The sequence below is a fragment of the Pseudorasbora parva genome, chromosome 17 (genome assembly GCF_024679245.1).
Source record: "Pseudorasbora parva isolate DD20220531a chromosome 17, ASM2467924v1, whole genome shotgun sequence".
NCBI lineage: Eukaryota > Metazoa > Chordata > Actinopteri > Cypriniformes > Gobionidae > Pseudorasbora > Pseudorasbora parva.
Window position 1 is genome coordinate 40,178,947 of NC_090188.1, and position 27,212 is coordinate 40,206,158.

Consider the following 27,212-nt stretch of genomic DNA (forward strand, 5'->3'; position numbering starts at 1 on the left):
TCTTTAGCTCCGCCCACTTTATTTCTACACGAGTTCAGCTGCTTTCAGAACAAATTGGTATACAGCATATATGTCTTTTATAAATATGATAAAACTAAAGACTCTTCTGAGATATGAAGGATGCAATATTACTCTATAGGTAGTCTACTCAAGATTAACATGAGATTGGCAGAAACTGTGTTATGGACCCTTTAAATTTGGGAATTTTATAACTCAACTGTAGTTTATCAGCTTTACAGTGTACAATTTTATTATTTTTTTAGAGTGCTGTTGATTGCAAGAATGCAGGTGTTTCTAAAGGCCCATCACACACTAATGAATGATATTGTTCTGTTGACAGTTTTGTGGTCTGCCACTTTAAATGCTCAAACTCTTAAAAGCAGGATGGATTCTGATCATCGGCTGGATAAATCATCGGCTCGTTCGTCGGCGGGATAAAAACGCTTGAAAGTGATTCAACGATATCATTCATCTGTGCCGTTATCGTTATAGTTGTGGTATTCTTTTATATTTAGAATAATTTTTAATCATAAGAATAATAATTTGTTACATTTATATAGGCTCTCAAATAGAAGGGGGAATCTCCTCAACCACCACCAATGTGCAGCATCCACCTGGATGATGCGACGGCAGCCATATTGCGCCAGAACGCTCACCACACACCAGCTGATTGATGGAGAGGAGACCGAGTGATGAAGCCAATCAGGATAGGGGGAAGATTAGGAGGCCATGATGGACAGAGGCCAATGGGCAAATTTGGCCAGGATGCCGAGGTTACACCCCTACTCTTTATCGTAGGACACTTTTTACTATATCTTTATCGTTATTGGCCTTACCTTCAGCTCTCCCTAAAATATATATAGTCTGTGTAAAAACAGATGCACTGTGTGAATGAACAAAACATGACTAGCGTGAAAAACGTTCTAACTTTATAATCTTGCATGCTTTCTTTTCTGAGACGTCTAATCGCCTAATCTAGTGATTTTTGCAGTCTTTGCATGAATCAAAGGGCGTGCTCATTAAGTCCTGAAACTGCCTAATCAGAGTAATTCAAGGGAACTCATACGTCCACCCTTTTCATACATCCATGATGAAACATGTCTGATTCCCGTGCTCACGACTTCACGTGACTCAGAGATGACCAATAGGGCGCATTGGTGGGTGTGTTTTTTCTCACTGCCAGCTGATGAGACACGGCTCTAGCTAATTCTTACAGACCGAATTTTCAAATGACTCAAGACACATTACCATTTCGGCAAGGTGGTGGAGAAAATATCACCTCACACTCCCTGGATAGACAGGTTTTGAAGCCACAGGGCGGGTCTCGGTGTGAGAGGAAGGGGACGGCCCTGCCTGCAGGTGTCAGTCACACCCAACCCTGAATTTCATCTCATGTTGGCAAGAGTGTTTTCATCAGAATTTAGCATGCACGTTTCAGAATAATAGCATTCATGCAAACTGGTAGGAATTGTTTATAGCTCACTCACGACTCACTAATGACACAGCCTTCTTTATCTTACAACAAAGACCAGACCACGGCGCCAGTGCTGATCTATTCAATTATCATTTGCGACGGCATCTTCCTTGGCTTATTATTGCTTGTGTTCTCTTTTGTTGTCTGTTGCATATTCTGATGCCATTATAACACAACAAAAATATGAAAAAAAATATGACATGGTTGGGAAAAATATACTATTTCAATGCTTTTTGCAGTTTCTTACAAATGTTTTGCATTCATTATAAGTAACTTTGCGTTACCCCCCCCCCCCCCCCAAAAAAAAGTTTTGGATGCAAAAGCATTGAAATTTCCATCCCATCTCATGTATTTTTTTCCATCACCATGTCCCTTTTGTTCCCTCAGAAATGTTATCTTTGATATTTTCATACACCAATGAGACATAACATTGTGACACCTTCCTAATATTGTGTTGGTCCCCCTCTTCCTTCCAAAACAGCCCTGACGCGTGGAGGCATGGACTCTTCTAGACTCCTGAAGGTGTGCTGTGGTATCTGGCACCAATATGTTAGCAGCAGATCCTTTAAGTCCTGTAAGTTGTGAGGTAGGGCATTCACGGATCTGACTTGTTTGTTCAGCTCATCCCTTTTGTTCATCTTTGGAACACAAATGAAGATCTTTTTGATGAAATCTGAGACATTTCTGTCCCTCCAGCTACACTTTACCACTTTGATGCTTCAAAAAAATTCATAAAGAGCTTTTCTGAAGAGACAATATTGCTTTATATGATGAATGGGAATTGAAATTAAACTTAATGAGAGATAAAATAATTTTCATTTTTGGTTAAAGTAACCCTTTAAATCTTGTAATTTATTATAGTTCAACATTTTGAGCAGGCTGGAGTGACTGAAGTTTATACGTTTATCACAAGTTTACATAAAAAGCCTAAATAATCATTAACAGCAAGAATAATTACAGGTACACTCAAATGACTTGTTGAATTTACTTTTAAAAAGATGCGCCAATGGTCGCACACAACTATATTGAGCAAGTTTTACAAATAAAAATAAAAATTTAGTTATATGAACAAAAGAAATTTAAAAAATTAGAATTTGTCACTGTACATAATATTTATATATGTGTAGTTTACTTAATAATGTTATGTTACTTCTGTCTATCTGTCCATCTATCTATCTATCTATCTATCTATCTATCTATCTATCTATCTATCTATCTATCTATCTATCTATCTATCTATCTATCTATCTATCTATCTATCTATCTATCTATCTATCAAAAAGTTTTTTATCCAGATATAGTGGCCTTTACTTTCCCTGTCCCTTTTCACTTGGGCGCAATGAAATACACTGGGAACTTGGTTTACGTATCAATATTTTGGGTTATACCATAGACCGTAAATACACAACTGCCCGCACATTTACGACGAAACCCATTGCATTGCACAGCAGCTTCGGTGAATAAACGCGGCGTCCTGCAGGCGGCGGTGTACGCTACTACAGCCATGTGACGTAAGCGAGCAGGAAACAAAGGACTGTCAACTTCCGGCGGCCATATTGCGGTGATACAGCGAGTTTTGGTGAGGGAGCTCCATCATGATTTCTTCTCAAGCGTATGGTGATAATGGAAAGATGAAGGAATATCACTACTCAGGGCCGGTGGAGCACAAATTCTCTCCTTATGCGTTCAACGGAGGGTAAGAAGCGCAGGATTTTCTGCCTTGTCTTCATTTTCCTCACGCGCCGAACATGACAGTTCACTTCACAGCAGAAATGCACTCAGAAACTCTTTATTAAGTCTATTTACTGATTCCTGCTTTTGTAAGTTTCTACATATAATAAGCTTCCCATTCTGGAGTTAAATTCAGTCTGGTATAAATTCAGTAAGTATAAAATAAGTTGCTATGAACGGTGTGCTTTTTTACTTTCACTATCATAGCTGCAGCATATGAATGACAATAAAATAACTTTCTCAAAGTCGAAATATCTGCTCTAACAATATGATATATTTAATGAATGGTGTATTGATGTTGCTGTTTGATTTCTGCAGATTAATTTGTGAAATTAGAAATAATTTGGGCTACACAGACAGTAACGTTAACGTTACCAGTCAAAAGTTGGAAACATTACTATTTTTAATGTTTTTGAAAGTAGCCTTGTAATCTCACCAATGCTGCATTTATTTGATAAAAGATACAGAAAATATATAATTTAATATAATGTGTTTTCTATGTTAATATACTTTAAACTATCATTTATTTCTGTGATTTTAAGGTGAATTTTCATTCTTCAGTGTCATACAATCTTTCAGAAATCATTTTAATATGATGATTTATCATGTTTTTATTACCTGTGATACTTTTTTCCAAGATGATTTGATGAATAAAAAAGTTAATATAAAGAAACAGCATTTATTTAAAATAGAAATATTTTGTAACAAAATATATTTAATATATATTCACAACCTTCACTACCATTCAAAAGTTTTTTTTTTTAAATAAGACAAATACTCATTAGCAAGTGAAGGGAAGACTTATATTATTAGCAAATATTTCTATCTAGTTCTTTTGAGCTTCTTAATTATTAATGAATCCTAAAAAAAAGTGTTACAGGTTCCAAAAAAACAAAACAAAAACATTAATCAGCACGAATGTTTCTATCATTAATAATAAATCATCATTTGAGAATGATTTCTGAAGGATCATGTGACACTGGAGTAATGATGCTGAAAATCACAGCTATATATATATATATATACACACACACACACACACACACTTGCAAATATATATTAAATATATACATGCATTTATCTATATATATATATATATATATATATATATATATATATATATATATATATATATATATATAATAATGACACGTGTATAGGCATATGTATAAATGTAAACAACATAAACTTTTATTTTGTATGTGATTTAATCGTTTGACAGCCCTGATATACATGCCATTTGTTGTCCTTGCTATAAATTGTAAAGAGTTAAAGTGTTTTTCTGGATCTCTCCTCAGGACTGTGCTGGCGGTGGCTGGTGAAGACTTTGCTCTCGTGGCTTCAGACACACGTTTAAGCGAGGGATACAGTATCCACAGCAGAGACTCCCCGAAATGCTACAAACTGTAAGTTATCACTTCAATTATTCACATAAAATGACATCTATAATTTTTTTTTTTTAGCTTTTTGAGCACATTTAATGTATATAAAATGTAATTTATAATACGTACTTTGTTGTCACTATACCAAAATTATGACTTCGATACGATACCAGACGAAAATACCTCGATACCGATACTAAATCGATACCATGGCCAAAAAACCCCAGTTAAAGTAATTGATTAATAGGACAACAGAACTTATTATTCATTTTTATATTTTTTTTAAAACTAAAAACTCATCTTGCCCTGGTTTTTGACCATCACTCCTCTTATTGCAGTAATAATCACTTGCCAGTGTGAACATCCTTACAGAGATGTTTGCAACAATCACGTGATCAATCAATCCTACTAACATTCACTAACCTTTAACTATTCTCAACAGGTTGGCAACAAATGCAAATGACAAACAATATGATAAAAACAGTGCAACACGAGCTCGTCCCGCACCGCACTTTATTCTCTCATGTGCGCATATTTCTGTTGCTTTCTTTGCCATTCACTGCACGTATATATTAAACTCTTCTACTTCCAATGATTAGTGAACAGTGGAAGCAGAGCTCACACACATCCTCACTCCTGTTGTCTCACATCAAAAATTCTGCTCTTATTAGACTGCTTTCCTTTTTAAAGTCCATCACGAGCAATGACATCAACATCAACAATGACACTTCGCCTTTGGCTTTTGGCTTGCTCAGTTGAGGACACTTAAATTTCAACTATATTACCGATCTGCCCACATTGACACTATATGATAATTGAAATGGGCTGGATAACATCACAGTTTTCTCTAGAGCGACATTTATATATTTATATCAGTGTTTTGAATCTATTCTTTTAAATGGTGGGGACTGAGTTAACCAACCAAACGACTTACCAACTCTGCTGGAGTTGATATCAGAGATATATTTAATAAACCATCTCTGTTTCGATGTTCTTGTAGCTGTACGTTGCAAGACAAGGAAGAACCGTGATACTGATGGATTACACTGCCTTTAGTAAGCAAATATAGTGAATATTTAGGCCGCTCTGAGATGCACGTAACCTGCATGCCTTAATTAAAGGTGTCATGAACTGACTTTAAAAAAAATGTCATACTGTTGTCTGAGGCCAACTAATGATATTTGTGTGTACACTAATAAGTAATAGGCTATTTTCTACACTGGCTTTGAGGCTCTCTCCTGAACGCTGGGTTTTGATGGGTGTGCTGCACTGGAGATTTGGAAGTAAACGATTGGATTGGATAAGTTTTGCGTATTTAATGAGCTTCAGCTCCCCTTTGAGTAAATGTGAGGGATTGTTTTGAAAGTGTGTGGGAAACGGCAACCGGAAAGATTCGCCCAGCTCGCAAAACGTCTTTATCAAACAAACACAATTTATTTTTCTCATCCTCCCGCAATTGATTGGAATGTTATGTTTTTATTACTTGGCCCGCCCGATCGGTGAATATAACCGCAAACCACACACACACACACAGCCCTGGGGTGCTGGGCTTTGCAAACCCTGGCCCATACATGTCCGAGTCTGATCCCAAATCGCAATAAACCAACAACACCACAAATAAAGGATTCTTCAGGCTGTGACAGCGTGCTAAGGTGTGTTCTGTTAGGCACGTACACACAATAGATGTCAAACGATCTGTAACAATGCAATACTATCACATAAAACATTTTTACTCAGATTAGCATGTTGCTTCATTCATTCATGTAATCTCATCCTGTCTGCAAATCTAGTCTCTTGTTTACAAACAAATCCGTGGTGAAATGAAGAAACGTGCAATGTCTTCCCCAAGTGAGCTGGATATTCATTAAAAATAAAGTTCATCCATTCATTTGTAATACTTGAATCAGAATGAAGCTTATGCCGTATTTTTATTGCTTAGAAGTTGGATCCGGTTTAGCTTTATGTAGGCCTGTGTCATGCCAAGCACGGCCGGGTGGGCGGAGCTACAGAATCAGGCGTTGATCATCTTCTGTTGAGGCGGCGTTTCATCACACGATGACCAAGGCATTCTGAGATCTCTCGTTTTCTGGGCCTGGTGTCTATAAAAGCTTTTCTTTTACCAAAGTTTTCAGCTCTGAAACTTACAGTGTATTCCTTTATTACCATGACTGTTATCAAAAACTCAAGGGACAGTTGATTTCTCAATTCATGACCCCTTTAAAGTGCATAGGCTATTAAACCTGGAGCGCATACGTTTCATTTAATCGCAGCCTTTGTTAAATCACAATAGCATTGCTATGTTATGATTTTTAAATTGTTTTAGTATATTGTGCAGGCTTAGAAAATGATCTTATAATGCACCACTTCCGGGATTTTGCTGGATTTTTCTAAATCAAGTAATCTAATTGAATCAAGGAACCATGACAGCCCTACATCTGAAGCAGTAAGTGCATAACATTATGCTTTTATCAACTTAACGGTTACAAAGTTTATTGTAGCTACAGTATGTGGGTGCTGAATTTTTTTCTGTAGTTTTTGACCGCGACAATATGTGGCTACAGTGCTCTGATTGAACTGTAGCTGTAAGGAGTATATCAAGAGAAAGACAAGATGGCTGAACCTGATCTCTCGCTCTTTCCCATACAGGACAGACACTACGGTGATCGGCTGCAGTGGTTTCCATGGCGACTGCTTGACGCTAACCAAAATCATTGAGGCCAGACTGAAGGTGTGTTTGACAACAGAACTTAGAGAGGAAAATGGAAAGTGTCATAGCATTTACTGGTCAGATCATGTTCGGGCAGCACTAACAGTATGGCTCAGAAATGTTTACATGCATCATGACATTTTGTATGAGCGGTGGGTTTCTTTCCCTTACAGATGTACAAGCATTCAAATAATAAGAGCATGACCAGTGGAGCCATCGCAGCCATGCTGTCGACCATTCTGTACGGCAGGCGTTTCTTCCCTTACTATGTGTACAACATCATCGGCGGTCTCGATGAGGAGGGTGAGTTTGGCAACGGGATTGCTTGTACAGTTTTCTTTCTCCAAAACGTGTGATCGAGTTTGTTAAAGCTTAAAACAGTTACTAAACAGTGCTGATAGATCCTGTGAGAAAGCTTTTGTAGTAACGCCACATGGTATCGTGGAAGAAATAGTCCCTATGACTTTGTGGCAAACAAGCATTTTTATTTTAAAAATACATGAAATGACCACTATAGCCAGCAGAGGAGCACTTATTAAGCCATTTCCACTCCTTAATAAATGGAAAAATGTGGGAAGTCTTATGAAAAACAAAATCTTTTCTTTAAATGACACAGAAAACAAGCTCTCCTTTTATAATCACTAAAGCTGTCGGTCAGTTCAATTTGAGACTATAACAAGTGAACATTTTATTAGGGATGCACGATATTATCGGCACGACATCGCAATCGGCCGATAAACGCTTAAAATATAAAAATCGGCATCGGCCGATATGAAAACATTATGCCGATATGCCTTGCCGATATGATAACGTGTTGATATGCGCCTGCAATAACTCACGTGTGCAAGGAGTGCTACAGCGATAAGACCATGTCAGCACTGCGGTCTTTCTTCAAGCGAAAACAAGAAAATACATTGCATGTACAGTGATTTATATTGACTGTTTTTAAATGCTGCCTTGAATTTCTGAATGCACGTACAGAAGGACGTGACCGTCAGCAGCAGATTTGCCACGTTTTCACAATAAAACTAGCCCAAAACAAGCCCAATCGCGTCTCCCCACTCTCTAGCGGGTGCGGCAGCCTCCACAGCAGCAGAAGCTCCTCCAGGTCCTCGTGCCCTCCAGCTAGTCCGCTATATATTTATACATGTAGTGGGGGCGCTGTTGTTACAGTAATACAATGAAAAGTAGAATACACAAATAAATTGAAGTTACTTCTTGTTCTGAATAAACAAATCAGTAATGATGTCATAAATCACAAGCATGACACTTGTAAATTAAATACTTTTATATACAGTGTATTAATCTGTAATAAAATTTTACGAAATGGATGATGAAAAATAATCCAAGGAGCTCTACAATAATTGTAGAATTAATAGACAGCATCAATGGATGTCATGCCACCCCCACTTCATGTGCACAAACGTTAAATCCAAAAATACAATATTTAGGTTACAGCTGCATCTGGGGTGAAAAATTAATGACTTTATTATTGTTATTTTCAGAGCTTTTAATATACTCTTATCATAAAAAGAACTTTATTAACATTTATTTATCTTCAACAAGAATCCTTTTAGTAAGGATACCTCAGAAATCTGAAACCAGAATGAAAAAAAATAGTTTTTGCTCAAAATGGTGTTGTTTCCAAACAAAGGGAAAAAATAAACATATATCGGCATCGGCCAAAATGAGCTGAAAAATATCGGCATATCGGATATCGGCAAAAATCCAATATCGTGCATCCCTACATTTTATAAGAGAATGATAAAAAAATCCCTATAAAAATTTGGATTTTGCACCAAATTTGTTGTTAGTAAAAGTACATTTTATTTGCATATTTAATTCAAGCTCAGTGCGTCACTGTTAAATTTTCAATAGTGAAGTCCAGTTCTGATGCTCCCGTGCCCATTGTTGGTGCTTTTAGCTGTGGACAGGGGTCAGACCCGGCACCTTTCAATTAGGACCAGCATTAACTTCTTGAGCAATTTGAGCTACAGTAGCTAAAAATACAGCCAGCCTTCGCTCCCCACGTGCATCAATGAGCCTTGGCCGCCCATGACCCTGTGGCCGGTTCTCCACTGTTCCTCTTGGAGCACTTTTGATAGATACTGACCACTGCAGACCGGGAACAGCCCACAAGAGCTGCAGTTTTGGAGATGCTCTGACCCAGTCGTCTAGCCATCACAATTTGGCCCTTGTCAAACTCGCTCAAATCCTTACACTTGCCCATTTTTTTCTGCTTCTAACACACCAACTTTGAGGACAAAATGTTCACTTGCTGCCTAATATATCCCACCCACTGACAGGTGCCATGATGAAGAGATCATCAGTGTTCTTCAGGTCATAATGTTATGTCTGATTGCTGTATTCACCTATTTGGGGTTATAACTATTAAGAGTATGATGATTTATAACACAGAATTAAGATAATTGTATCCACTCAAGTTATAATTGATTGTATATCCCATAGTTTCATATCTTGACATCAGTATCACACTACATTTAAGGCTTGTTTATACTATCGCCTGTCTCCGCGGTGCGAGCCTCCACTGACTGTGCGCGTTCTCCTCCCCAAACGGACGAGGTGTTTATACTCGCCGCGCTCGCGGTTGTGCTCTTCTTTGAAACAACAGAGGGCGACTCAGGGTAATTGTTCTATAAACCAACAGGAAAAAGCATTGAGAAGAAGTGGGCTAATGCACACAGGTGATGATATTTATTTTAGTACATTTCACCAAAAACCACACTACAAAAGAATCGTGTAAAACTCAGTAAACCTTAGCTTGATATTATTACTTGTGACATGAGAACAAAATATGCACTAAATTAATGATCTCTTAAATATTTCCTAATTTCACTAAACTTTAGTGTCGTGATTTATTTGGTTAAACCTGGATCTTTATTTAAGATTGCTTATTTCTGCTTTTGTAGGCTTTGTAAATATAAGCACCTAATTTGTATGTGCAAACTGGTGCCGGTGTGATGAGATGTCATGCTCGGCTAGATTCGCCGAAAACTCGTTCAGCTTCGGATGCGGAGTTACAAAAAATCCAACGCAAACGACCGCCCCCTCCGCGTCGACGTCATTTTTGCTCATGCGGACGCGTCGAGAAAAGGCTTTACACACTACAGGGGACACAAAAATTATGATCCAAATTATTCAACTAAATATACAAGTAAAATTAATTAATGAGGTCTTATTTCATTCTATACACTATAATACTGATCTGCCAACATTGTCGCTGTATGATAAATTCATATAAGCTGATAACTTCACCGTTTTCTCCAGAACGACTGTACTGCCAAATCAAATTTTGTTGCAATACTGTGAAGCTGCTTTGAAACATTCGTCATTGTAAAAGTGCTATATAAATAAAGTTGATTGATTGATTGATTGATTGACTGACTACATCTTATGAGTGTCTTTTACTGCTTAAAGTAAGGGACAAAAACAAAGTCTTTTTTAAAAAGCTTTATAATGTGCTCATTATATTTATATTAAGTAAAGTAACAAAAGTTGTCATCTTTTTAACAGCTATAAGATATCATGAAGTGATAAGACATTTTCCTTAGGGTTAAATCAAAGAGCAATTATGTGGAAAAGAACAATACGTTCACAATGTAAGTTATGTTTTATTCGTAATAAACTAAATTTACAAGGCTTTGCTAAATCTAAAAAGTAGGTAAATATAATTACTGTTGTAATTATTATTCATGAGATGACAACACATTATATGGTTGTATTATTCATGCATGCATTATAATGCATTACGAATACTGTTATGATGCATTATGAATGCAGGCTGCTTCTGGTGTTACAAACAATGCATTGTACTTTTAAAAGTTATAGCCACAAATAGGTAAGTGCATGTAAATTATGATTATTTATCAGATGATACAACATATTATAAGGTTGTTTAAAAGGCATTAAGAATACCCTTATGATGCATTATAAATACAGAATATAGAAAGTTTAAAGTGTAATTTGGATGTTTTACTTCCACTTGTTTAACACTACATGAAATGAAAAGCCAATTTAGCCAGTGCATGAAAAGGAATGCTTTTGCTGTAATAAACATTATTGTCTTTCAATAGCCGGTCTGTTTTTTTCTCGTTCCAGGTCGAGGTGCCGTTTATAGTTTCGATCCAGTTGGTTCCTACCAGAGAGACTCTTACAAAGCCGGAGGATCAGCGAGTGCAATGCTGCAGCCTCTTCTGGACAACCAGGTAAGACCAGGCCTGCAGCACCCCTCTCAGATACTGAAGCTTTCGCGCCTCGATCGCCCCCCGGTGACCGGTCCCACCTGACCGCCCCTCTGTGTTTTCTAAAGGAGGCGAGGCAAACTAAACAATAAAATTACACCTCAAATATTTTTTCCCCAAAGTTAATGTCATTGAAGGCAGTTATCATCACGATGATTTCATTTCAAGTGTTCATGTTTAAAATAAGTTTAGTTTAGTTAGTTATTTGATGCTATAAAAACGGGGGGGGGTGACGTCATGATTGACAGCTGAGCTCGACATCTTCTCTGAGTGAAGTTGTCACTGAGGCACTAACGGGCTTTTTTCAGGATTTTTGGGAGCAGATTGGCGCTTTAGCTTTAATTTCTCCATTTCAATAACTGTTTATTTCACACCAACATAATTAATTGTTCTGCATCTGTGAGAGTGTGGGCGGGCTTTTGATATAGCGACTGTACTTCCTGCTCTACTGCGCAACTCCGGTCCCAAGATCGCTACTGCGCAGACTCGGTCCCGAGATGTCAGCGCTGTGCAGGCCGCCTGAAAGCTTCAACTCGGGCAAGCGGAAAACGGATGATGTTGAGTTGTCCATATTTTTTTTGCCGCCTATAGGTAAGACTGTTCAGGTTAGGTTAGTTCAGTCTCTGTCCACCTTATTTTTACTGAGTCCTCCACTCGCTTCCAGGCATTTTAGCTGCACGTTACGGCTCAATATGCTGCTTGATATAGCAATGCAAACAGGAATTTCTTATCATAATATTTTATTGTTTTTGTAATTAAAAACACTGATTTGTAGCACAAATCATTTTAGCGTTTACTGCACTTTATTCATTTAGCTCCCTTCCTGTAGTGGCTAATAAATTGAGAAAATAGCGTCCGTGTTACAAAAGATGTAGGGCTGCAACTAATGATTATTTTGATAATCAATTAACCTGTTGATTTTCTTTTTCTTGCTTAGTTGGATTTTTTTTAATTTTTTTTTATTAGAACTCAGTTTTAATCCATTATTTTAAACCATGTTTTTCCGCATCTTGCCCAATGATCTCCACCAAATCAATGTTTAATATAAAGCCCATGAAAACAAATACAGCTAATGAACCTATGCAGGCTATGCTGAACATTAAGGATTCAAGTACAAACATTACACGCTAAACCTAGAGTCAACCGATTGCTTACTATTTTAAAGCAAATACTAAAATTACCAAATTAAAAAAAAACAAAATAAAGATTGTTTCCAGGATTATTCAGCATTTTTTGTGTTTTGACATTTTTTTTTTTGTTGCAGGTTGAAATGACCTTTATTTATATATCATGTCAGTATTTGTAAAATGCTTATTTGTCGTGGAAATTTCACAATTCAAAAAGTCGTAATGGTCTTAAAATGGGCTTCATTTTCATTGAGCAAAATACAGATTTGTTGAATACAGAATTGTATGCTGGACACCTTTCCCTCTTTTTCGAACATAAAATGAAAGTACTACATAATCACTCATGGAGCGTCATTGCAGGATGTTTTCTTCTCGAGAAAACTTCTTGAAGTTTAGTTCCTTCTTAAAGGCTTCAACTAGTTTCTTTTGTTCTCAGATCGGATTCAAGAACATGGAGAACGTGGAGCATCTGCCCCTGAGCCAGGAGAAGGCCGTGCAGCTGGTGAAGGACGTCTTCATCTCGGCCGCCGAGAGGGACGTCTACACCGGAGATGCTCTCAAGATCTGCATCATCACCAAGGAAGGCATTCGAGAAGAGATCGTGCCACTCAGGAAGGACTGAGACGTCTTCTCTGCCACGCCAAAATTAGCCTGTTTCTGTTCTTCTCCAGTTGCATCCTCTAATCTGATGTTCTTTTTATATTCCTTCTCAAGAATAAATGCGTTAACAATATCACTAGTGTCTTTCTTTTGTCTTTTAATTCAGAATTTTGTCGCTTTGAGAACTGCATTTATTAGAAACTGTTGAGCAAAACAAATTCACATTTGCTAATTGATAGGGATAGATGTTAAAGGGATAGTTCACTTCAAAATGAAAATTGTCATCCTTTACTCACCCTCAAGTTGTTTCAAACCTGTATGAGTTTCTTTCTTCAGCTGAACACAAGGGAAGATATTTTGAAGAATGTCAGTAACCAAACAGTTAACTGGAGCCATTGACTTCCATAGTATTTTTTTTTTCTCCTATGGAAGTCAATTGCTCCAGTTGATTGATTACTGACATTCTTCAAAATATCTTTCCTTGTGTTCAGCTGAAGAAAGAAATTCATACAGGTTTGAAACAACTTTAGGGTGAGTAAAGGATGACAGAATTTTTATTTTAAAGTGAACTATCCCTTTAAAGGTCTGATTTCCAGCTATTACTGTTCTCTGATGTTGAAAACTGGCTGTTGCTTTAAAACACTCAGTCACTACTAGAGAAAAAAGCTCAGTTTTTACAGGTCTATTCTCAAACGCATCCAGTGTTTTTTTTTATTTGTCAATGCAGGAGCAGTACCCATTTGTCCCCATTAGATGCCAGTAAAGCCCCACTGGTACACATGACTGGATCGGTATCGGCCAATATATGTTCATCTTTAATGATGTCTTTATCAGCTCGATCAGAAAATGTGTCTGATATATTAAAGTATAAGTAATGTATTATTTCCTTCAGAGGAGCACTGTTCATCATGATGATGGTTTGAATTGATTTAAATGATTGGAATCAATTCATTATCACAGGAAAGTAAAGTTAATATAGGTAATATTATAAAGAGAGCATCATGATTGTCTGCTTGGGACATGGATTTTAATTCTGACTTTTTAGTTTTTGTAATCAGGCTTTCAAAAATGATACAAACATTTGGATTTAGATTTATCTGACAATATATTGGCTTTCAAATATCAAAAATATTAGTTTTCGGTTAATGTTCATATCAGTGGATCCCTAATTTGCAGTACTGTTTTTCTCAAATAAAATTTCATTCTCACACAATTTATTTTCATTATCCAATTGGCTCTATAATGTGCAGGAGCAGAAAACAGGAATAAAGGGATTATTTACTTTATAGGCCAAACCTGTGAAAAAATAATAGAAGTGTTAGTGCTGTCAAATCGATGAATTGCATTCAAAATAAAAGTTCTTGTTTACATTAATGTGTGTGTACTGTATACCTGTACGTACGTATTTTAAATTATAGACACACACACACGAGTAGCCTACATGAATGCAAATATTAACTATACAGGAATGAGTGTATTTATCCATAATTTTTCACACACACATATCTAAATACGAACTTTTATTTTTGATTCGTATATTCGACAGCATAATAGTTGTATTATATATGCCCTTAAGATCCCGAGTGTAACAGTGTAAAATAGATTTATTAAATAAACTGGGCGTGAAATAGTAAAATTCCGATAAAAATACACACTTATGTGCAGTTAGCAGGAACACAGGCAAAATGATCAAAAATACAAACCTGAAGAAAAAAAATCGCACACTTACGGGTTGAATAAACTACCAACCATTCATGTTAAACTGTAATATTTAACTCAAACTTCATGTGTTTAAAAGCGAGATGACGATCTTCGATTAGGCGCCAAATTATCCAGTTTTGTTTTAAATTTAAATGATGCACTTCGACACTAGCTCGCATTCTGCACTATGATGTCATAATCATCGCGTTCCATACTCGCGCACACTCGCAAAATCTCTCCGATGGTTTATGGCAAACACACACATCGAGTTTCAGAGTATCGAGTTACTGATCGAGTGAGTTTCGTCCACATCCAGCGATTTTACGGTGTCCAAATCTGCAGATTATACAGTGTTGAGAAAGTCTAGACACACAGTCTCCAGATTTTTGAACTCTTCTCCGCGGACATCATGTCTCTCTCTGAGGACAATCTGTGTGAAGAGTTGAGCCTCAGCAGCACAGGCACATACATCGTGGAGTGGAGGTGGAGTGGCCTGAATATATCAAATAAGGGTAAGCAGGACAGGGACAGGAGGTTGTCCAACGCCAGCAGATTGTCCAAATCCGACAGCCTCCAAGAGTGGATGTGCCCTCCGCTGCCAGGACAAGTCCCCGTCGAGTCAGCAGAGGCTTCACCTGTCCTTAAGAAGACTTCACCTGTCTTCACGGAGGCTTCACCTGTGAACAAGAGCTCCACAGGTGAGACTGATATGGATTTTCAACTTGAGACCATAACGTGTTTGTGTTTACATGTCAAAATTTTGACATCAATATGATGAGGGAAAACTGCCATATATTTTCTAAATATCTCATAATTTGGCAGCAGGTCTGCTGTCACTTTAAGAGCTGACACACAGATCCATTACACACATCTGTCCGTTTTCTTTCTCAACAGTCTAAGTTCACTTAAAACAGAACTGACTGTGTTTATGTGAATACTGGCCATGACTGGCGTTTTGACATTATTTTGTGTGTGTTTGACATTTTAGCTCAACAGCAAAAAATAACTCAATTTAGTACAGTGTGACAACAAAATCTGCAGGAATGAGTAAAATGATGTACAATATTCATCCAGAGCAAATGAAACGAGAGAGAGAGAGAAAGAGACGCTGGTATTGTGTGTCTATTCAGCAGAAAATGAGGTTGGAAGTGTTTCAGATATTTCCGCATCGGTACATAACACTACATTGTACTTGTAATTTATTATTTCAGACGCCTTTTTAAAAGACTACACTTGGAAAAAATATCATATTCTTCTCAAACCTAGAGCTCTATTTCACGACTTATTGCGGAAATGCACACAAAAGGATGTCAAAATGGCTGTTGTGTGCCAGTATTCATGTTAACACTGTCCGTTGTCTTTGATAAGACATTGCTATATGTTAATAAGTATAAATGTTTGTTTAAATATATTTAATATGAAATATAATTTAAGATATCGCCCATATGACCTTTGCCATTGCCAGAATTGGCCAAATACGTTCTGGAAATGTTTGCTCTCTTTTCAAGAAAATTGCAAGTAAAATTATAAAAACAGAAATAAAATGACTATTATTACTCAGTTTTTTGTTTGTTTTGTTTTTTGCTTAAAGTTTTTGAAACTATGGCTCCATTTCTCAAAACTCAAACTATAACTTCCAATTCAAAATTGCTAGTTATAAAGTCTAATTCTGAGGAGAAAAAAGTCAGAATTGTGAGATAAAAAGTCAGAATTATTTTTTTATTCTGTGGCGGAAACGAGCTTCCGTACATTAGCGCAGGTATTAAGAAGAAGCAGGGCTGCCGTCAGGCGGATATCTGAGGGAATATTTGCATTATTTTGGATTTGTAACATTACAGATAAGAATTTAACAGTAAAATATAAGTAATATCATCATTATATCAATGTCTGATTTTGAGATCATTCTAATTATTTCTCTTTGTTTCAGAAAAAACAAAAAAATGTAAGAAGGCGAAAGGCTTCGGTTCCTTCATGAAGATGCTGTGGAAGGCTGTGAAGTATCCCTTCCTCTGCTGTAGTCGGGGTGGAGCTGTGGATGTGGTGGAGCCGTTTGTTCCTCCAGCGGAGCCGGAGCTGGAGCCGGAGCCGGAGCCGGAGCCGGAGCCGGAGCCGGAGCCGGAGCCGGAGCCCCCTGTGCCGGGTCACTGCGCCCTCAACACCAGTAACGGTGAATCTACAGGTGTGTTATTAACATGTTTTGTCAAATATGTTACTATTTTGAAAATAAACATACGTACATATGTATGTAGATATTCAACCTGATTACATGTTTCCACATGAATATATATTTGCAAATATACATTATATTAATATGTTGATATATTATATGAATATATTTAGTGCTATATCGTGATTAATCACATCCAAAATAAAAGTTTGTGTTTGCATAATATACGTGTGTGTATTGTGTAATTATAATGTATATATAAATACACATACACAAATGAATTTTGTAAACACAAACTTTTATTTTGAATGCGTTTAATCAGTTTGTCAGCACTAAATATATATTACATCTGTATTAATCTTCCTCTTTTATATAGAAGCAAAATCAGCCCTTCTTTCTGATACATATTCGACACATTTCCTCATTTTTCCCCCAGAAAAACATCCCTCTTTAAAATAACAATAATGGCTTGTAATGGATTTTAAGGCTTGTTTTTGGAGAATATCAATATAATTTTCTCGACACAACCAGCACTGATATTTTTAATATACAACAAAGGATCTAATAAACGTATTCTGTATATATTCTCAATATTTTTCTGTCTGTTTTTCAGACTTTGAGGCTCTCTATGACGCTGGAGAGATGTTAGGATCCGGAGGATTCGGCAAAGTGTACGAGGGAACGCGGAAATTTGATGGCAAAAGGGTAAAGCTAAAAATTGAACATTTTGCTCTTGCGTGCATCCAAACATGTTTGATACAGATGGTTCAGATGCTCAAATCATACGTTATTTGCTAGGTCAGACGCTGAAATAATGTTACTGTTATTGAGCACGGTTTTCTTTTACAGGTTGCAATTAAGCGGATGCGCAAGGAAGACAGCGATGTTTATCTTTCCATTGTGAGTTGGTCAAAAGCTGAATGTGTGTGTGTGTTGTGCTGATGACTGTAGTCAATACAACTGTGTGTGTGTGTGTGTGTGTGTGTGTGTATGTATGTGTGCCCTTGTTGATATTACATTGTGGGGACCAAATGTCCCCATAAGGATAGTAAATCCTGAGATCACCTACATTGAGTGTAGGTTTAGGGGCAGGGGTAGTGGGGGATAGAAACTACGGTTTGTACAGTGTAAAAACCATTACGCCTATGGAGATTCCTCAAAAACATAGTGAACCAGACGTGTGTGTGTGTGTGTTGTGCTGATGACTGTAGTCAATACACCTGTAGAGGAAGCATTAGGTGCAAATGAAGGCTCTGTTGATCATATCTACAAAGATCAAAGAAACTTATATTTATAAATGATAGGATTTTTACCCAGCTAACCTTCTGTCCACTACTTTTCTCCAGCCCGGCCATCCCAAACCTCTCATCACAGAAGTGGCGCTCCTGCTAAAGATGAGGCAGGAACCCATGAGCCCCTACGCCATACGACTTTATGACTGGTTTGAGCATCCGCGAAAATTCACCCTCATAATGGAGTTCCCTGAGCCCTGCGAGAGTTTGCTGCAGTACATCCTTGATAACCCTCAACTGGACGAAAGCACCGCTCGGGTCATCATGAGACAGGCTGTGCTGGCGGTTCAACACTGCATCGATCGGGACGTTTTTCACAACGACGTTCATGCAAACAACTTCCTGTTGACGACAAACACATTACAGCTCAAGCTGATCGACTTCGGCTCCGGTCACCTGCTCAGCAGCGATGGCTATGATAGCAAATCATACATTGGTGAGCATTTCTGGAGTGTGTGGATGTGGTGACGGATTATTTGACGCTTTTGAAAAAACTGCTCAATGCCCAAATGTCTTGCTTCCAGGAATGGCGGATTACTGCCCGCCTGAAGTCTTCACTGACCCTCTATACCACGCCGTCCCAACCAATGTCTGGTCTCTAGGGGTGTTGCTGTACGAGATAATGAACGACTGCGCTCTTCCTTTCCTCACTTCAACAGATATCACACAAGCCAAAGTGACATTTAAGAACTCCAGCATATCTGAAGGTGAGTGAATAATATTGATAACACTGATGAACACACACACGTAAAGCATGGATCTGTAGAGAAACAGTAGCTAAAGGTGAAGTATGTAAGATTTTTGTAGTTTAACACGTTTTAATGCAGTTAACACAGCATCCGTTCTGCCTCGGGCTGGCGTTACACTATATGATCACGCTCTTATTCATGCAAATGCTTTTAAACCATTCAAGTGTAACAAGACAAAAGAGAACATGAGCTGTCTGTGAATGTCCTGACACACACACAACGCAACCACTCACTAATGCAGTCACATGTAATCTTTATTGTGCTACTTTATCTGTATCTTATTCAGAAGAGCAGAAATCTGTGAGAAATATAACGACCATAAGACAAAAGAACTGATACAGAAGCTGTTATGAAGGAGCAATAACCTTATGGGCAGTGCTGTGTCATTTGCCATAGCTGTCCTGTGCACAAGAAGACCCGTGTCAGCCAAGCGGCAACCTCCCGCGATCTCTCTTGAAGCCAACACGGAAGTAATGTAAACTGCAGTTCCTCGACTGGCCACTAGGGACCGGCTCCAGAAGGAGCAGAATCTCATTGAGCCTCATGTTAAAATTCCCAACTTTACAGCAGAAAAAAACATGTTTACAGCCTGGGACAAATTGCGGTTTTGGTCTATACGGCTAATTTTGCCCTTTATGACAACTGTGAGGGGGTACATTTTTTTATAACTCATTCGTTTACGTTATATAAAGCCTTAAAGTTCTGCATAATTAAGGGCGTGGTTACTTTGAGTGACAGGTGGATAGCCATTAATCCGCCGTCTATAGTCATTGCGTCACCTCGGCTCCGCCCACATTAGAGGTTAGAGCGGGCTCAAAAAATCAAGCCCGACCCTACCCGAGCCCGTGCACGTTGTGTCCGAGCCCGGCCCGGCCCGACACATTAACTTTAATTATGAGCCCGAGCCCGATTTAAACCCGACCATTGTTCAATACATGGGCGTTTTGACGAGAACGAGCCTGTAATGAGCAAAGTGCAGCGAAGCGGACTGGTGAGGCTCATGATAAAACTACATTTAGTTTTCAGTTTTCTCCACAGCGACTGTACAGCCGAATAACATTTTGTGGCAATATTTTTATGTTTAACACTTTGAAGCTGCTTTGAAACAATCATCATTGTAAAAGCGCTATAGGCTATAAATAAAGTTGACTTGACTCCGCTCAATAATCCGCAGGCGCGCTCATGATCCGCCAGTGGCGGATCTAGAAAATTTTACATGGGGGGGCAAGAGGTCTTGGCAGGGTGGCAGGGGTAGACGGCACATGGAAATCCCTTTATGTGAATTGCTTTAACAAAACAAACACAAAACCACTTTTAAACTACAGTACTTATTGTTTAATCATGCCCTTACATACTACAACGGTGTTTAATTCAGTAATAAGCCCAGTGTTCAAACAAAACAAAACAGTATAAAAAGCTAAATGAAAATAAAATAAAAAGTACAAGAATTGTGGGAATTGAAAGTCTACTCTCTTCCTCTCCGTCATCTTCCTCCTCCTGATCACTCCCTACCTCTGTCCCTCTATCTGAATCTGGAGCCTCCTCTTCATCTCTAACTGATTCTTCTTTTTTCTCGTCTCCTTCACTTATTTTCTTGTCTCCTTCACTTATTTCCTCTTCTCTGTCACTTATTTCCTTGTCTCCTTCTGTCTTCTCCTGCTCTGACCCTCCTGGTCTCTCCAGCTGACTGCCTTCTCCTTCATTTCCCTCATGCTCTTCCTCCTGTGTACTTCTAGGATTTTTTTTTTTTTTTTTTTTAGCAAAAAAAGCTAGTAATATCCCCACTTTTAGCCTTCCTTTTCATGGTTAGGCTCCAGCTACTTTCTTCAACTACTCTTGCCTGCAAAAGTCAATATGTGAAAACCTCTGATTATCCTTGTATTACATTACACTGTAGGGCCATGAAGCTAATAAGTAGCCTATATAACAAATATAAAATCAGAAAGATTTATCACATGCACACACCAGTTATGTTTAGACTACTTAATCCTATTGTATTTATTTCCCCAGTTTTAACCTGGTTTCATTGCTGTGATATCTAAGAGGAATTGGATTTAATAGGACTGCTTAGCTAAATCAAATGTAAAAAATAAAAAATTATAGCATCACAATAAGTGCATTGTGATTGTCACTAACATTTTAGCAACAACTGAATTTATTAGGTTTAGTCCATAAACGTGTTACAGTGTTTACATGGTACAATTTCTGGTAAGCTATGCTTTTTGTTATTTCAATTCAGTTAAATTATTGTGATTTTGATTTAATATTGACTCATTTGGATAAATATTAGGCACACAAGATGTCCCTAATCTCAAGAAAAAACAACTCACCTAAATGCTGTAAACATACAGAAAGCCCTATCAGCTGGCAGTGTTATTTAAGGTAAACAACAACAACAACAACAAAAATACTGTAATAACAACTTTATTTAATGATATGAATACAAATAGGCTATAATAAATATGCAATATGGTACACTATACATATTTAGCAAAATACTCTAGCTCTTTTTTTTCTAGCCAACTAATGTGCTATAGCCTATCATGATCATTTAATGGCGTTCCTGAGGTAAATGTTATGTGACAATTGTTCTCCAGTTGTTTTATTGACCCATTTGTTAGATTGATTGGTCGATATTATATATGAGGAATATATATTTAGGTAAGTTGTAGGCTACTGTTTCTTTCAACATTGTTCATTCGTGTTTATTTACTATTAGCTAAAGTTAAGTTAGAAATGATCGGTCCAAGTGCAGCTAGCTAGGGATCTGTCACGTAACATTTACAAGCGCCAAAACGGCATTTATTGTTTGAATTTCGTAATAAAAGTGACAGAATCTGAGAGCTGAGATTTTTTTTTAAATATCAAAACTCAAAAGTAAGTTAACTTGCTCTAACACCGGCGCTGATTTTGGCTAACGCAATTGCCTCGCTGTTTTTGCTGATGCTGAATCGTCTTTAGCACACATTCATTACAAATTCAATTTTAGGTTAAACGTGTGTTTAAACTACACCTGGGGAAACTCACTTCACCTTCAGGGGCTCTGGGACAGCTCAGTCTCTCCAGTGGGTTTGTTGGCTTTGCACCGCTCCCAGACTCGCTATGTGTGTGTGTGTGTGTGTGTGTGTGTGTGAGAGAGAGCCAGACTGAGCGAAGGAACGCCTCTCTGCACGTTTGAATCAGGGACGTATTTGAGGGGCGGGGCCACGGGGGAGGGGTATTTTATGTATTTTAATTTTAATACATTTAAAATTAAAAATTAAATGGTTTACTTTTGGTAAATGTATTGGACATACTGGCAGTTCGGGTTGTTTTTACAAGTAGGACTACAGTTTTTGGAACATCAAAGTTAGGGGGGCAGCTGGGGGGGGCAAGGCTCTGGAATGGGGGGGCACCTGCCCCCGACGCCCAGCTCGCCCTTACTTTAAGCTTCAGAATCAGAACGGCTTATCGGAATCCTATGGGGGACGTCACGGACACTACGTCCATATTTTTGTACAGTCTATGCTCTCAGCTCGAGGATCAGGCTTATTTGTTCTTTGATGACGTCATCAGCGACTAGTCGACGCCGACTTTCATCGCATAAATGTCAACTTAAAAAATTGGAAGTCGTTCAACCCCTAATTTAAATGTGTGTGTGCTGCTACATCTATGCTGAGTTGTGCACCGCCTATATGCACACATTACTAACACACCTTTAAATAACACAAACAAATATTGCACTTTTGACTTGAGAGCAGGTTTTTGTTGCTCAATGGTCAGTCGTCTTCAGTTCCTCAAAATAACAACACGCCAACAGTGCTCCTGAACACACCTGGCTTAGACCAGAAGCCCACGAGGGAACAGATACACCAGTGCACTGGATATTTAAAGGGGGGGTGAAACACTCAGTTTCAGTCAGTGTCATGTCAATCTTGAGTACCTATAGAGTAGCATTGCATCCTGCATATCTCCGAAAATTCTTTTTTTTTTTATAATTATATAAGAAAGATGCGCTGTTCCGAGTCTTTCCGAAAAAAGCCGAGCGGGTGGGGGCGTGTCGTGTGAGCGGAGCTAAATAATGACGTGTGCTCGCTGCTGCTATTGTGTTGAGTCGAGTGCGTTGTAAAGCTGTGTCATCCCTAACAGCGGGAAAAAACTTTATTCAAAATAAAAATATGGCTTTTAATCAGATACAGCCATACATCTATGATCCGGAATCAGACCCAGAGGCTGCAGTTGAACAGGAGCAGCAGCAAAAACGACTAGAGCAGGACGTCTGTATGTGGTACAAGTTATACACTAACTATATAATATGCTTAGCGGCTTGTGTTATTTACATATTTATGCTTGAATTATATCGTCGTATTTTTGTCTTTGAAGGTGTACGTGTGAGAAGTGCAGTTGTGGACGTGTGTTTGTGTGTTTACGCGTGGTTTGTGTAGACAATTGTAACGTTATTAAGCGGACTGGTTTTGCACGGCAGGTTAAGTTAGTGTTTACATAGAAAGACACGGAATAGTAGCGCATTTGAATGAAGAAGCTCGCTTATTTAATTCAACATATTTCCCCACTCTTTGTGTATTGTTGTTTGGAGTGCTTTTACAATACACAAACATAAAGTTACACATATAGTGGCCAGCTAAACAAATGTGCACGCACTACACATCGCATGCTCCATTGATCAATTAGCTATACGTGATCATGTTTGGCTACTTGATGAGCATAGGCAAAAACACAGACATTTGAAGCAGTCTCACTCACCGCCTCCGGTTCTAACGTTGGGACCTTTATCGTTGGGACTGCTCCATCCTTCAGCATTAGGCGATTGGAAAATCCGGCGTCGAGCTGGGCCTTGTTTATGAAACAGTCGGCACCGAAATGCAGCAAACAGATATAAACATTCGCGCAACTCAGTTGCTGATCCGGAAAAGCAAATTCCATCCACTGTTGCCTTACCGCGGGGTTTTTGGGGAATCTGTGCAGGACTGTCTTGGTCTGGCAACCAAAAACGCACTTTTTGATGTCATTGTTAATTGTGCACATCACCTGTGCAGCAGCCTACGAGCCAGCGCTTTGATGGGCGTAGCCTGTTGCTTTCGCTCTCTCCCTCTCTCTCTTTCTCACGCGCTTCCGGTAGAATTGTCCGTAAGGCCCATACAAGGAAATTCCGCCCCCATTAACCTCAAAGGGGACGCATGATCGCAAAAAACTTGCCGAAACTTATGACTAACCGGAAGTAGTATTTTTGACAAAGAAATACTCCCATCAAACGTCCACCTTAACTTTTGAAACTTTGTCTATGTTTAGGATGGGATTCCAAGTCTTTAGCAGTGTAAAAAGATCAGTATGCATGAAACAGCATTTCACCTGCCCTTTAAACAACGTGGAGCTGGACGTGAAAATGAGAACTGTGTCGGGACGGGTGTGTGATACGGATAGGGTCCTGAGTCACAGAAGTGAAAGCTAAAATTCGCTGCATTTATACCTTCAAAGCTCAAACAGGTCATAAACACGTCAAAGCGAACAGACTTTCACTGCGATGCTACACACACGCTAAAAGTTAATGAAGAGAAATGTAACAGATAAATGTGTTCCTGAAATGAAGGACCTGAAACAAGAACCAGTAAGAGTGAAAATGACATACTTCACCTTTAAAGGACAATAAAGAACACTTGACTTGTATTAATCATCTTTCAGATGCAGTTTTCATAGATGCCAACTTTCGTGTCACATGATGGTCATGACTAACCAGCCTCTCCTTCATGAAATGTGTACAGAATGCAGGGATCTGATTAGACAGTGCCTAACCCGGGATCCCACCAAACGGCCAACATTAGCGCAGCTGCAGCAACACGACTGGATTAGAAATGAAGGACTGTAGATCGGAGGAGCTCAGCAGCAGAGTCTCTCGATCAGTGATTTCAGGTTTGAGGAAGTGTGACAGGCAGAGAAGGGTTATTATCACTGATCTGCAGTTCTGTAGTGAGATTTTCAAATGTGTTATAGTCAAGTTATCTTCATTTATACAGCGCTTTATACTATCCAGATCGTTTTAAATCAGCTTCACAGGAATAATCAGGAAATGAACAGAAGTCCAGCCCTAAAGACTGAGATGTGATCGACTGTCAGTGTGAAGAATGCTTTTGCTTTTCTTCCTCAGGGTTAGACACACACCATCCAGTCTACAGAAAACACACTGGATTGAACGCAGGATTGGATGGATATCAGTCTGAGTGAGAACAGGAGAGACCCTGGGAAGTCGTCACGCCATCACACACACACACATTTGCTTTGTTTTAAAAGCAATTTGCTTTATTTGTTTCGTGCTTTAAAAGATTCAGATTGAGTTCAGATTGTTTTAGAGCAGCTATACGCCTTTCTTGTTAGAAAGAGACTAGTTGAGAAGAATTGATCATTAAATGATGATTGATAACAGAATAATGAAGTGCAGTTTAAGGCACACGAGTGATTTACTTCATTAAAAATCATTTCAATCAAAGATCTCAAAGTTTGTATGAATTTACAAAAATATATATCTTTTGTTTAGATTTGTTTAATTCTACGGGTAAATGATGGCTGAGTTGCAATTTTGTACTTAACTGTCGTGACTATGTTTAAATACCGTATTGCCAATAATGGCAAATAAGAGAAATATACAATAACAAGAGCGAATATTAAGAATCTGTATTGGCAATAGCCTATTGGATTATTTAAGGCTCAGGTGTGGCTCAGTTTTGCTGTTTCTGGTCAAAGACTGTTGATGTGCTTTACTTAAAGCTGTGAATCTGTACCAATATTAAAACTGGTTTTGGTCCATTTCAGATCCTGTTATGGGTTATTAATCGGCTGAGACTAAGTTCTGTGGTCAGACGAATCAACATTTGAAGTTCTTTTTGGAAAACTAGGACACCATGTCATCCGGACTAATGAGGACAAGGACAAGCCAAGTTCTCAGCGCTCAGTTCAGAAGCTGCGTCTCTGATGGTGTGGGGTTCATGAGTGTGTGTGGCATGAGCAGCTTACACATCTGGAAAGATCATCAATGCTGAAAGGTTTATCCAAGTTCTAGAACAAGTTAACATATGCTCCCATCCAGACGCCGTCCATTATAGTCTGACCTTACAGGTCAGAAGACCTTGCATTTTCCAACATGACAACGCCAGACCACATACTGCATCAATTACAACATCACGGCTGTGTAGAAGAAGGATCCGGCACTGAAATGGCCAGCCTAAAGTCCAGATCTTTCACCCATAGAAAACATTTGGCGCATCATAAAGAGGAAGATGCGACAAAGAAGACCTAAGACAGTTGCGCAACTAGAAGCCTGTATTAGAGAAGAATGGGACAACATTCCTATTCCTAAACTTGAGCAACTCGTCTCCTCAGTCCCCAGACGTTTGCAGACGGTTATAAAAAGAAGAGGGGATGCCACACAGGGGGAAACATGGCCATGTCCCAACTTTTGTTGATGCCTTGAAATTTAAAATCAACTTATTTTCCCTATTTTTATTCTGAATAAAATATTGAAATTTGAAATACAATTTGTAGTGTCCCAACATTTTTTTAGAATCGAGTTTGTATGTACCTAGTGGAATATATATATGCTGCTCCTGACGGTCTGGATGAAGCCTTGCATGCCTGACACCGCCGTCGGTGTGTGAATGAGAGAGTGAATGGGTGAATGTGAGGCAAGATTTAAATCGCTTTGGATGGCCATAAGTCTTGAAAATCGCTATATACATGCAGTCAATTGACCATTTACCAATAAAAATACAAACCTGTGGCAAATTTTATGCAGTTAGCGTTAACATATTAACACATTAACACAAAATGTCCATAAGGATGCACAAGGGGCAAACATTTAACCCAACTGCTGGGTTTGTCCATTTTCAACCCACCTTTTTTTTAATTGATGTTTTTAACCCAGCATGTTTTAGAGTGTAGGCTTCCAATCAAATTGAATTGTTGATATCAATAATTGATTTCTTTCTAATTCCAATTTCACATCAGGAATACAAATCTTACTAGTAAAAAT

General features: G+C 38.4%; 2 protein-coding genes across 3 annotated transcripts; both read left to right on the forward strand.

Annotated features, from left to right (window-relative positions):
* The first annotated feature begins 3,000 nt into the window (after window positions 1–3,000).
* Window positions 3,001–13,416, forward strand: psmb1 (proteasome 20S subunit beta 1). The gene is made up of 6 exons (XM_067420713.1): window positions 3,001–3,170; window positions 4,504–4,611; window positions 7,234–7,315; window positions 7,468–7,597; window positions 11,414–11,520; window positions 13,120–13,416. Exons 1-6 carry the CDS (start codon window positions 3,070–3,072, stop codon window positions 13,303–13,305), a joined length of 714 nt encoding a protein of 237 aa, XP_067276814.1. The 5' UTR covers window positions 3,001–3,069; the 3' UTR covers window positions 13,306–13,416.
* A 1,486-nt stretch (window positions 13,417–14,902) lies between these two features.
* On the forward strand, window positions 14,903–26,672 carry LOC137045710 (serine/threonine-protein kinase pim-2-like). 2 transcript variants are annotated; one of them, XM_067422580.1, is made up of 8 exons: window positions 14,905–15,682; window positions 16,912–17,163; window positions 17,765–17,856; window positions 18,001–18,051; window positions 18,498–18,879; window positions 18,968–19,150; window positions 24,952–25,099; window positions 25,335–26,672. In XM_067422580.1, exons 1-7 carry the CDS (start codon window positions 15,394–15,396, stop codon window positions 25,053–25,055), a joined length of 1,353 nt encoding a protein of 450 aa, XP_067278681.1. In that variant the 5' UTR covers window positions 14,905–15,393; the 3' UTR covers window positions 25,056–25,099; window positions 25,335–26,672. The 2 variants fall into 2 exon arrangements, with proteins under 2 accessions (XP_067278682.1, XP_067278681.1); XM_067422581.1 differs by lacking the exon at window positions 24,952–25,099 and having other exon boundaries at window positions 14,903–15,682.
* Window positions 26,673–27,212: the final 540 nt, after the last annotated feature.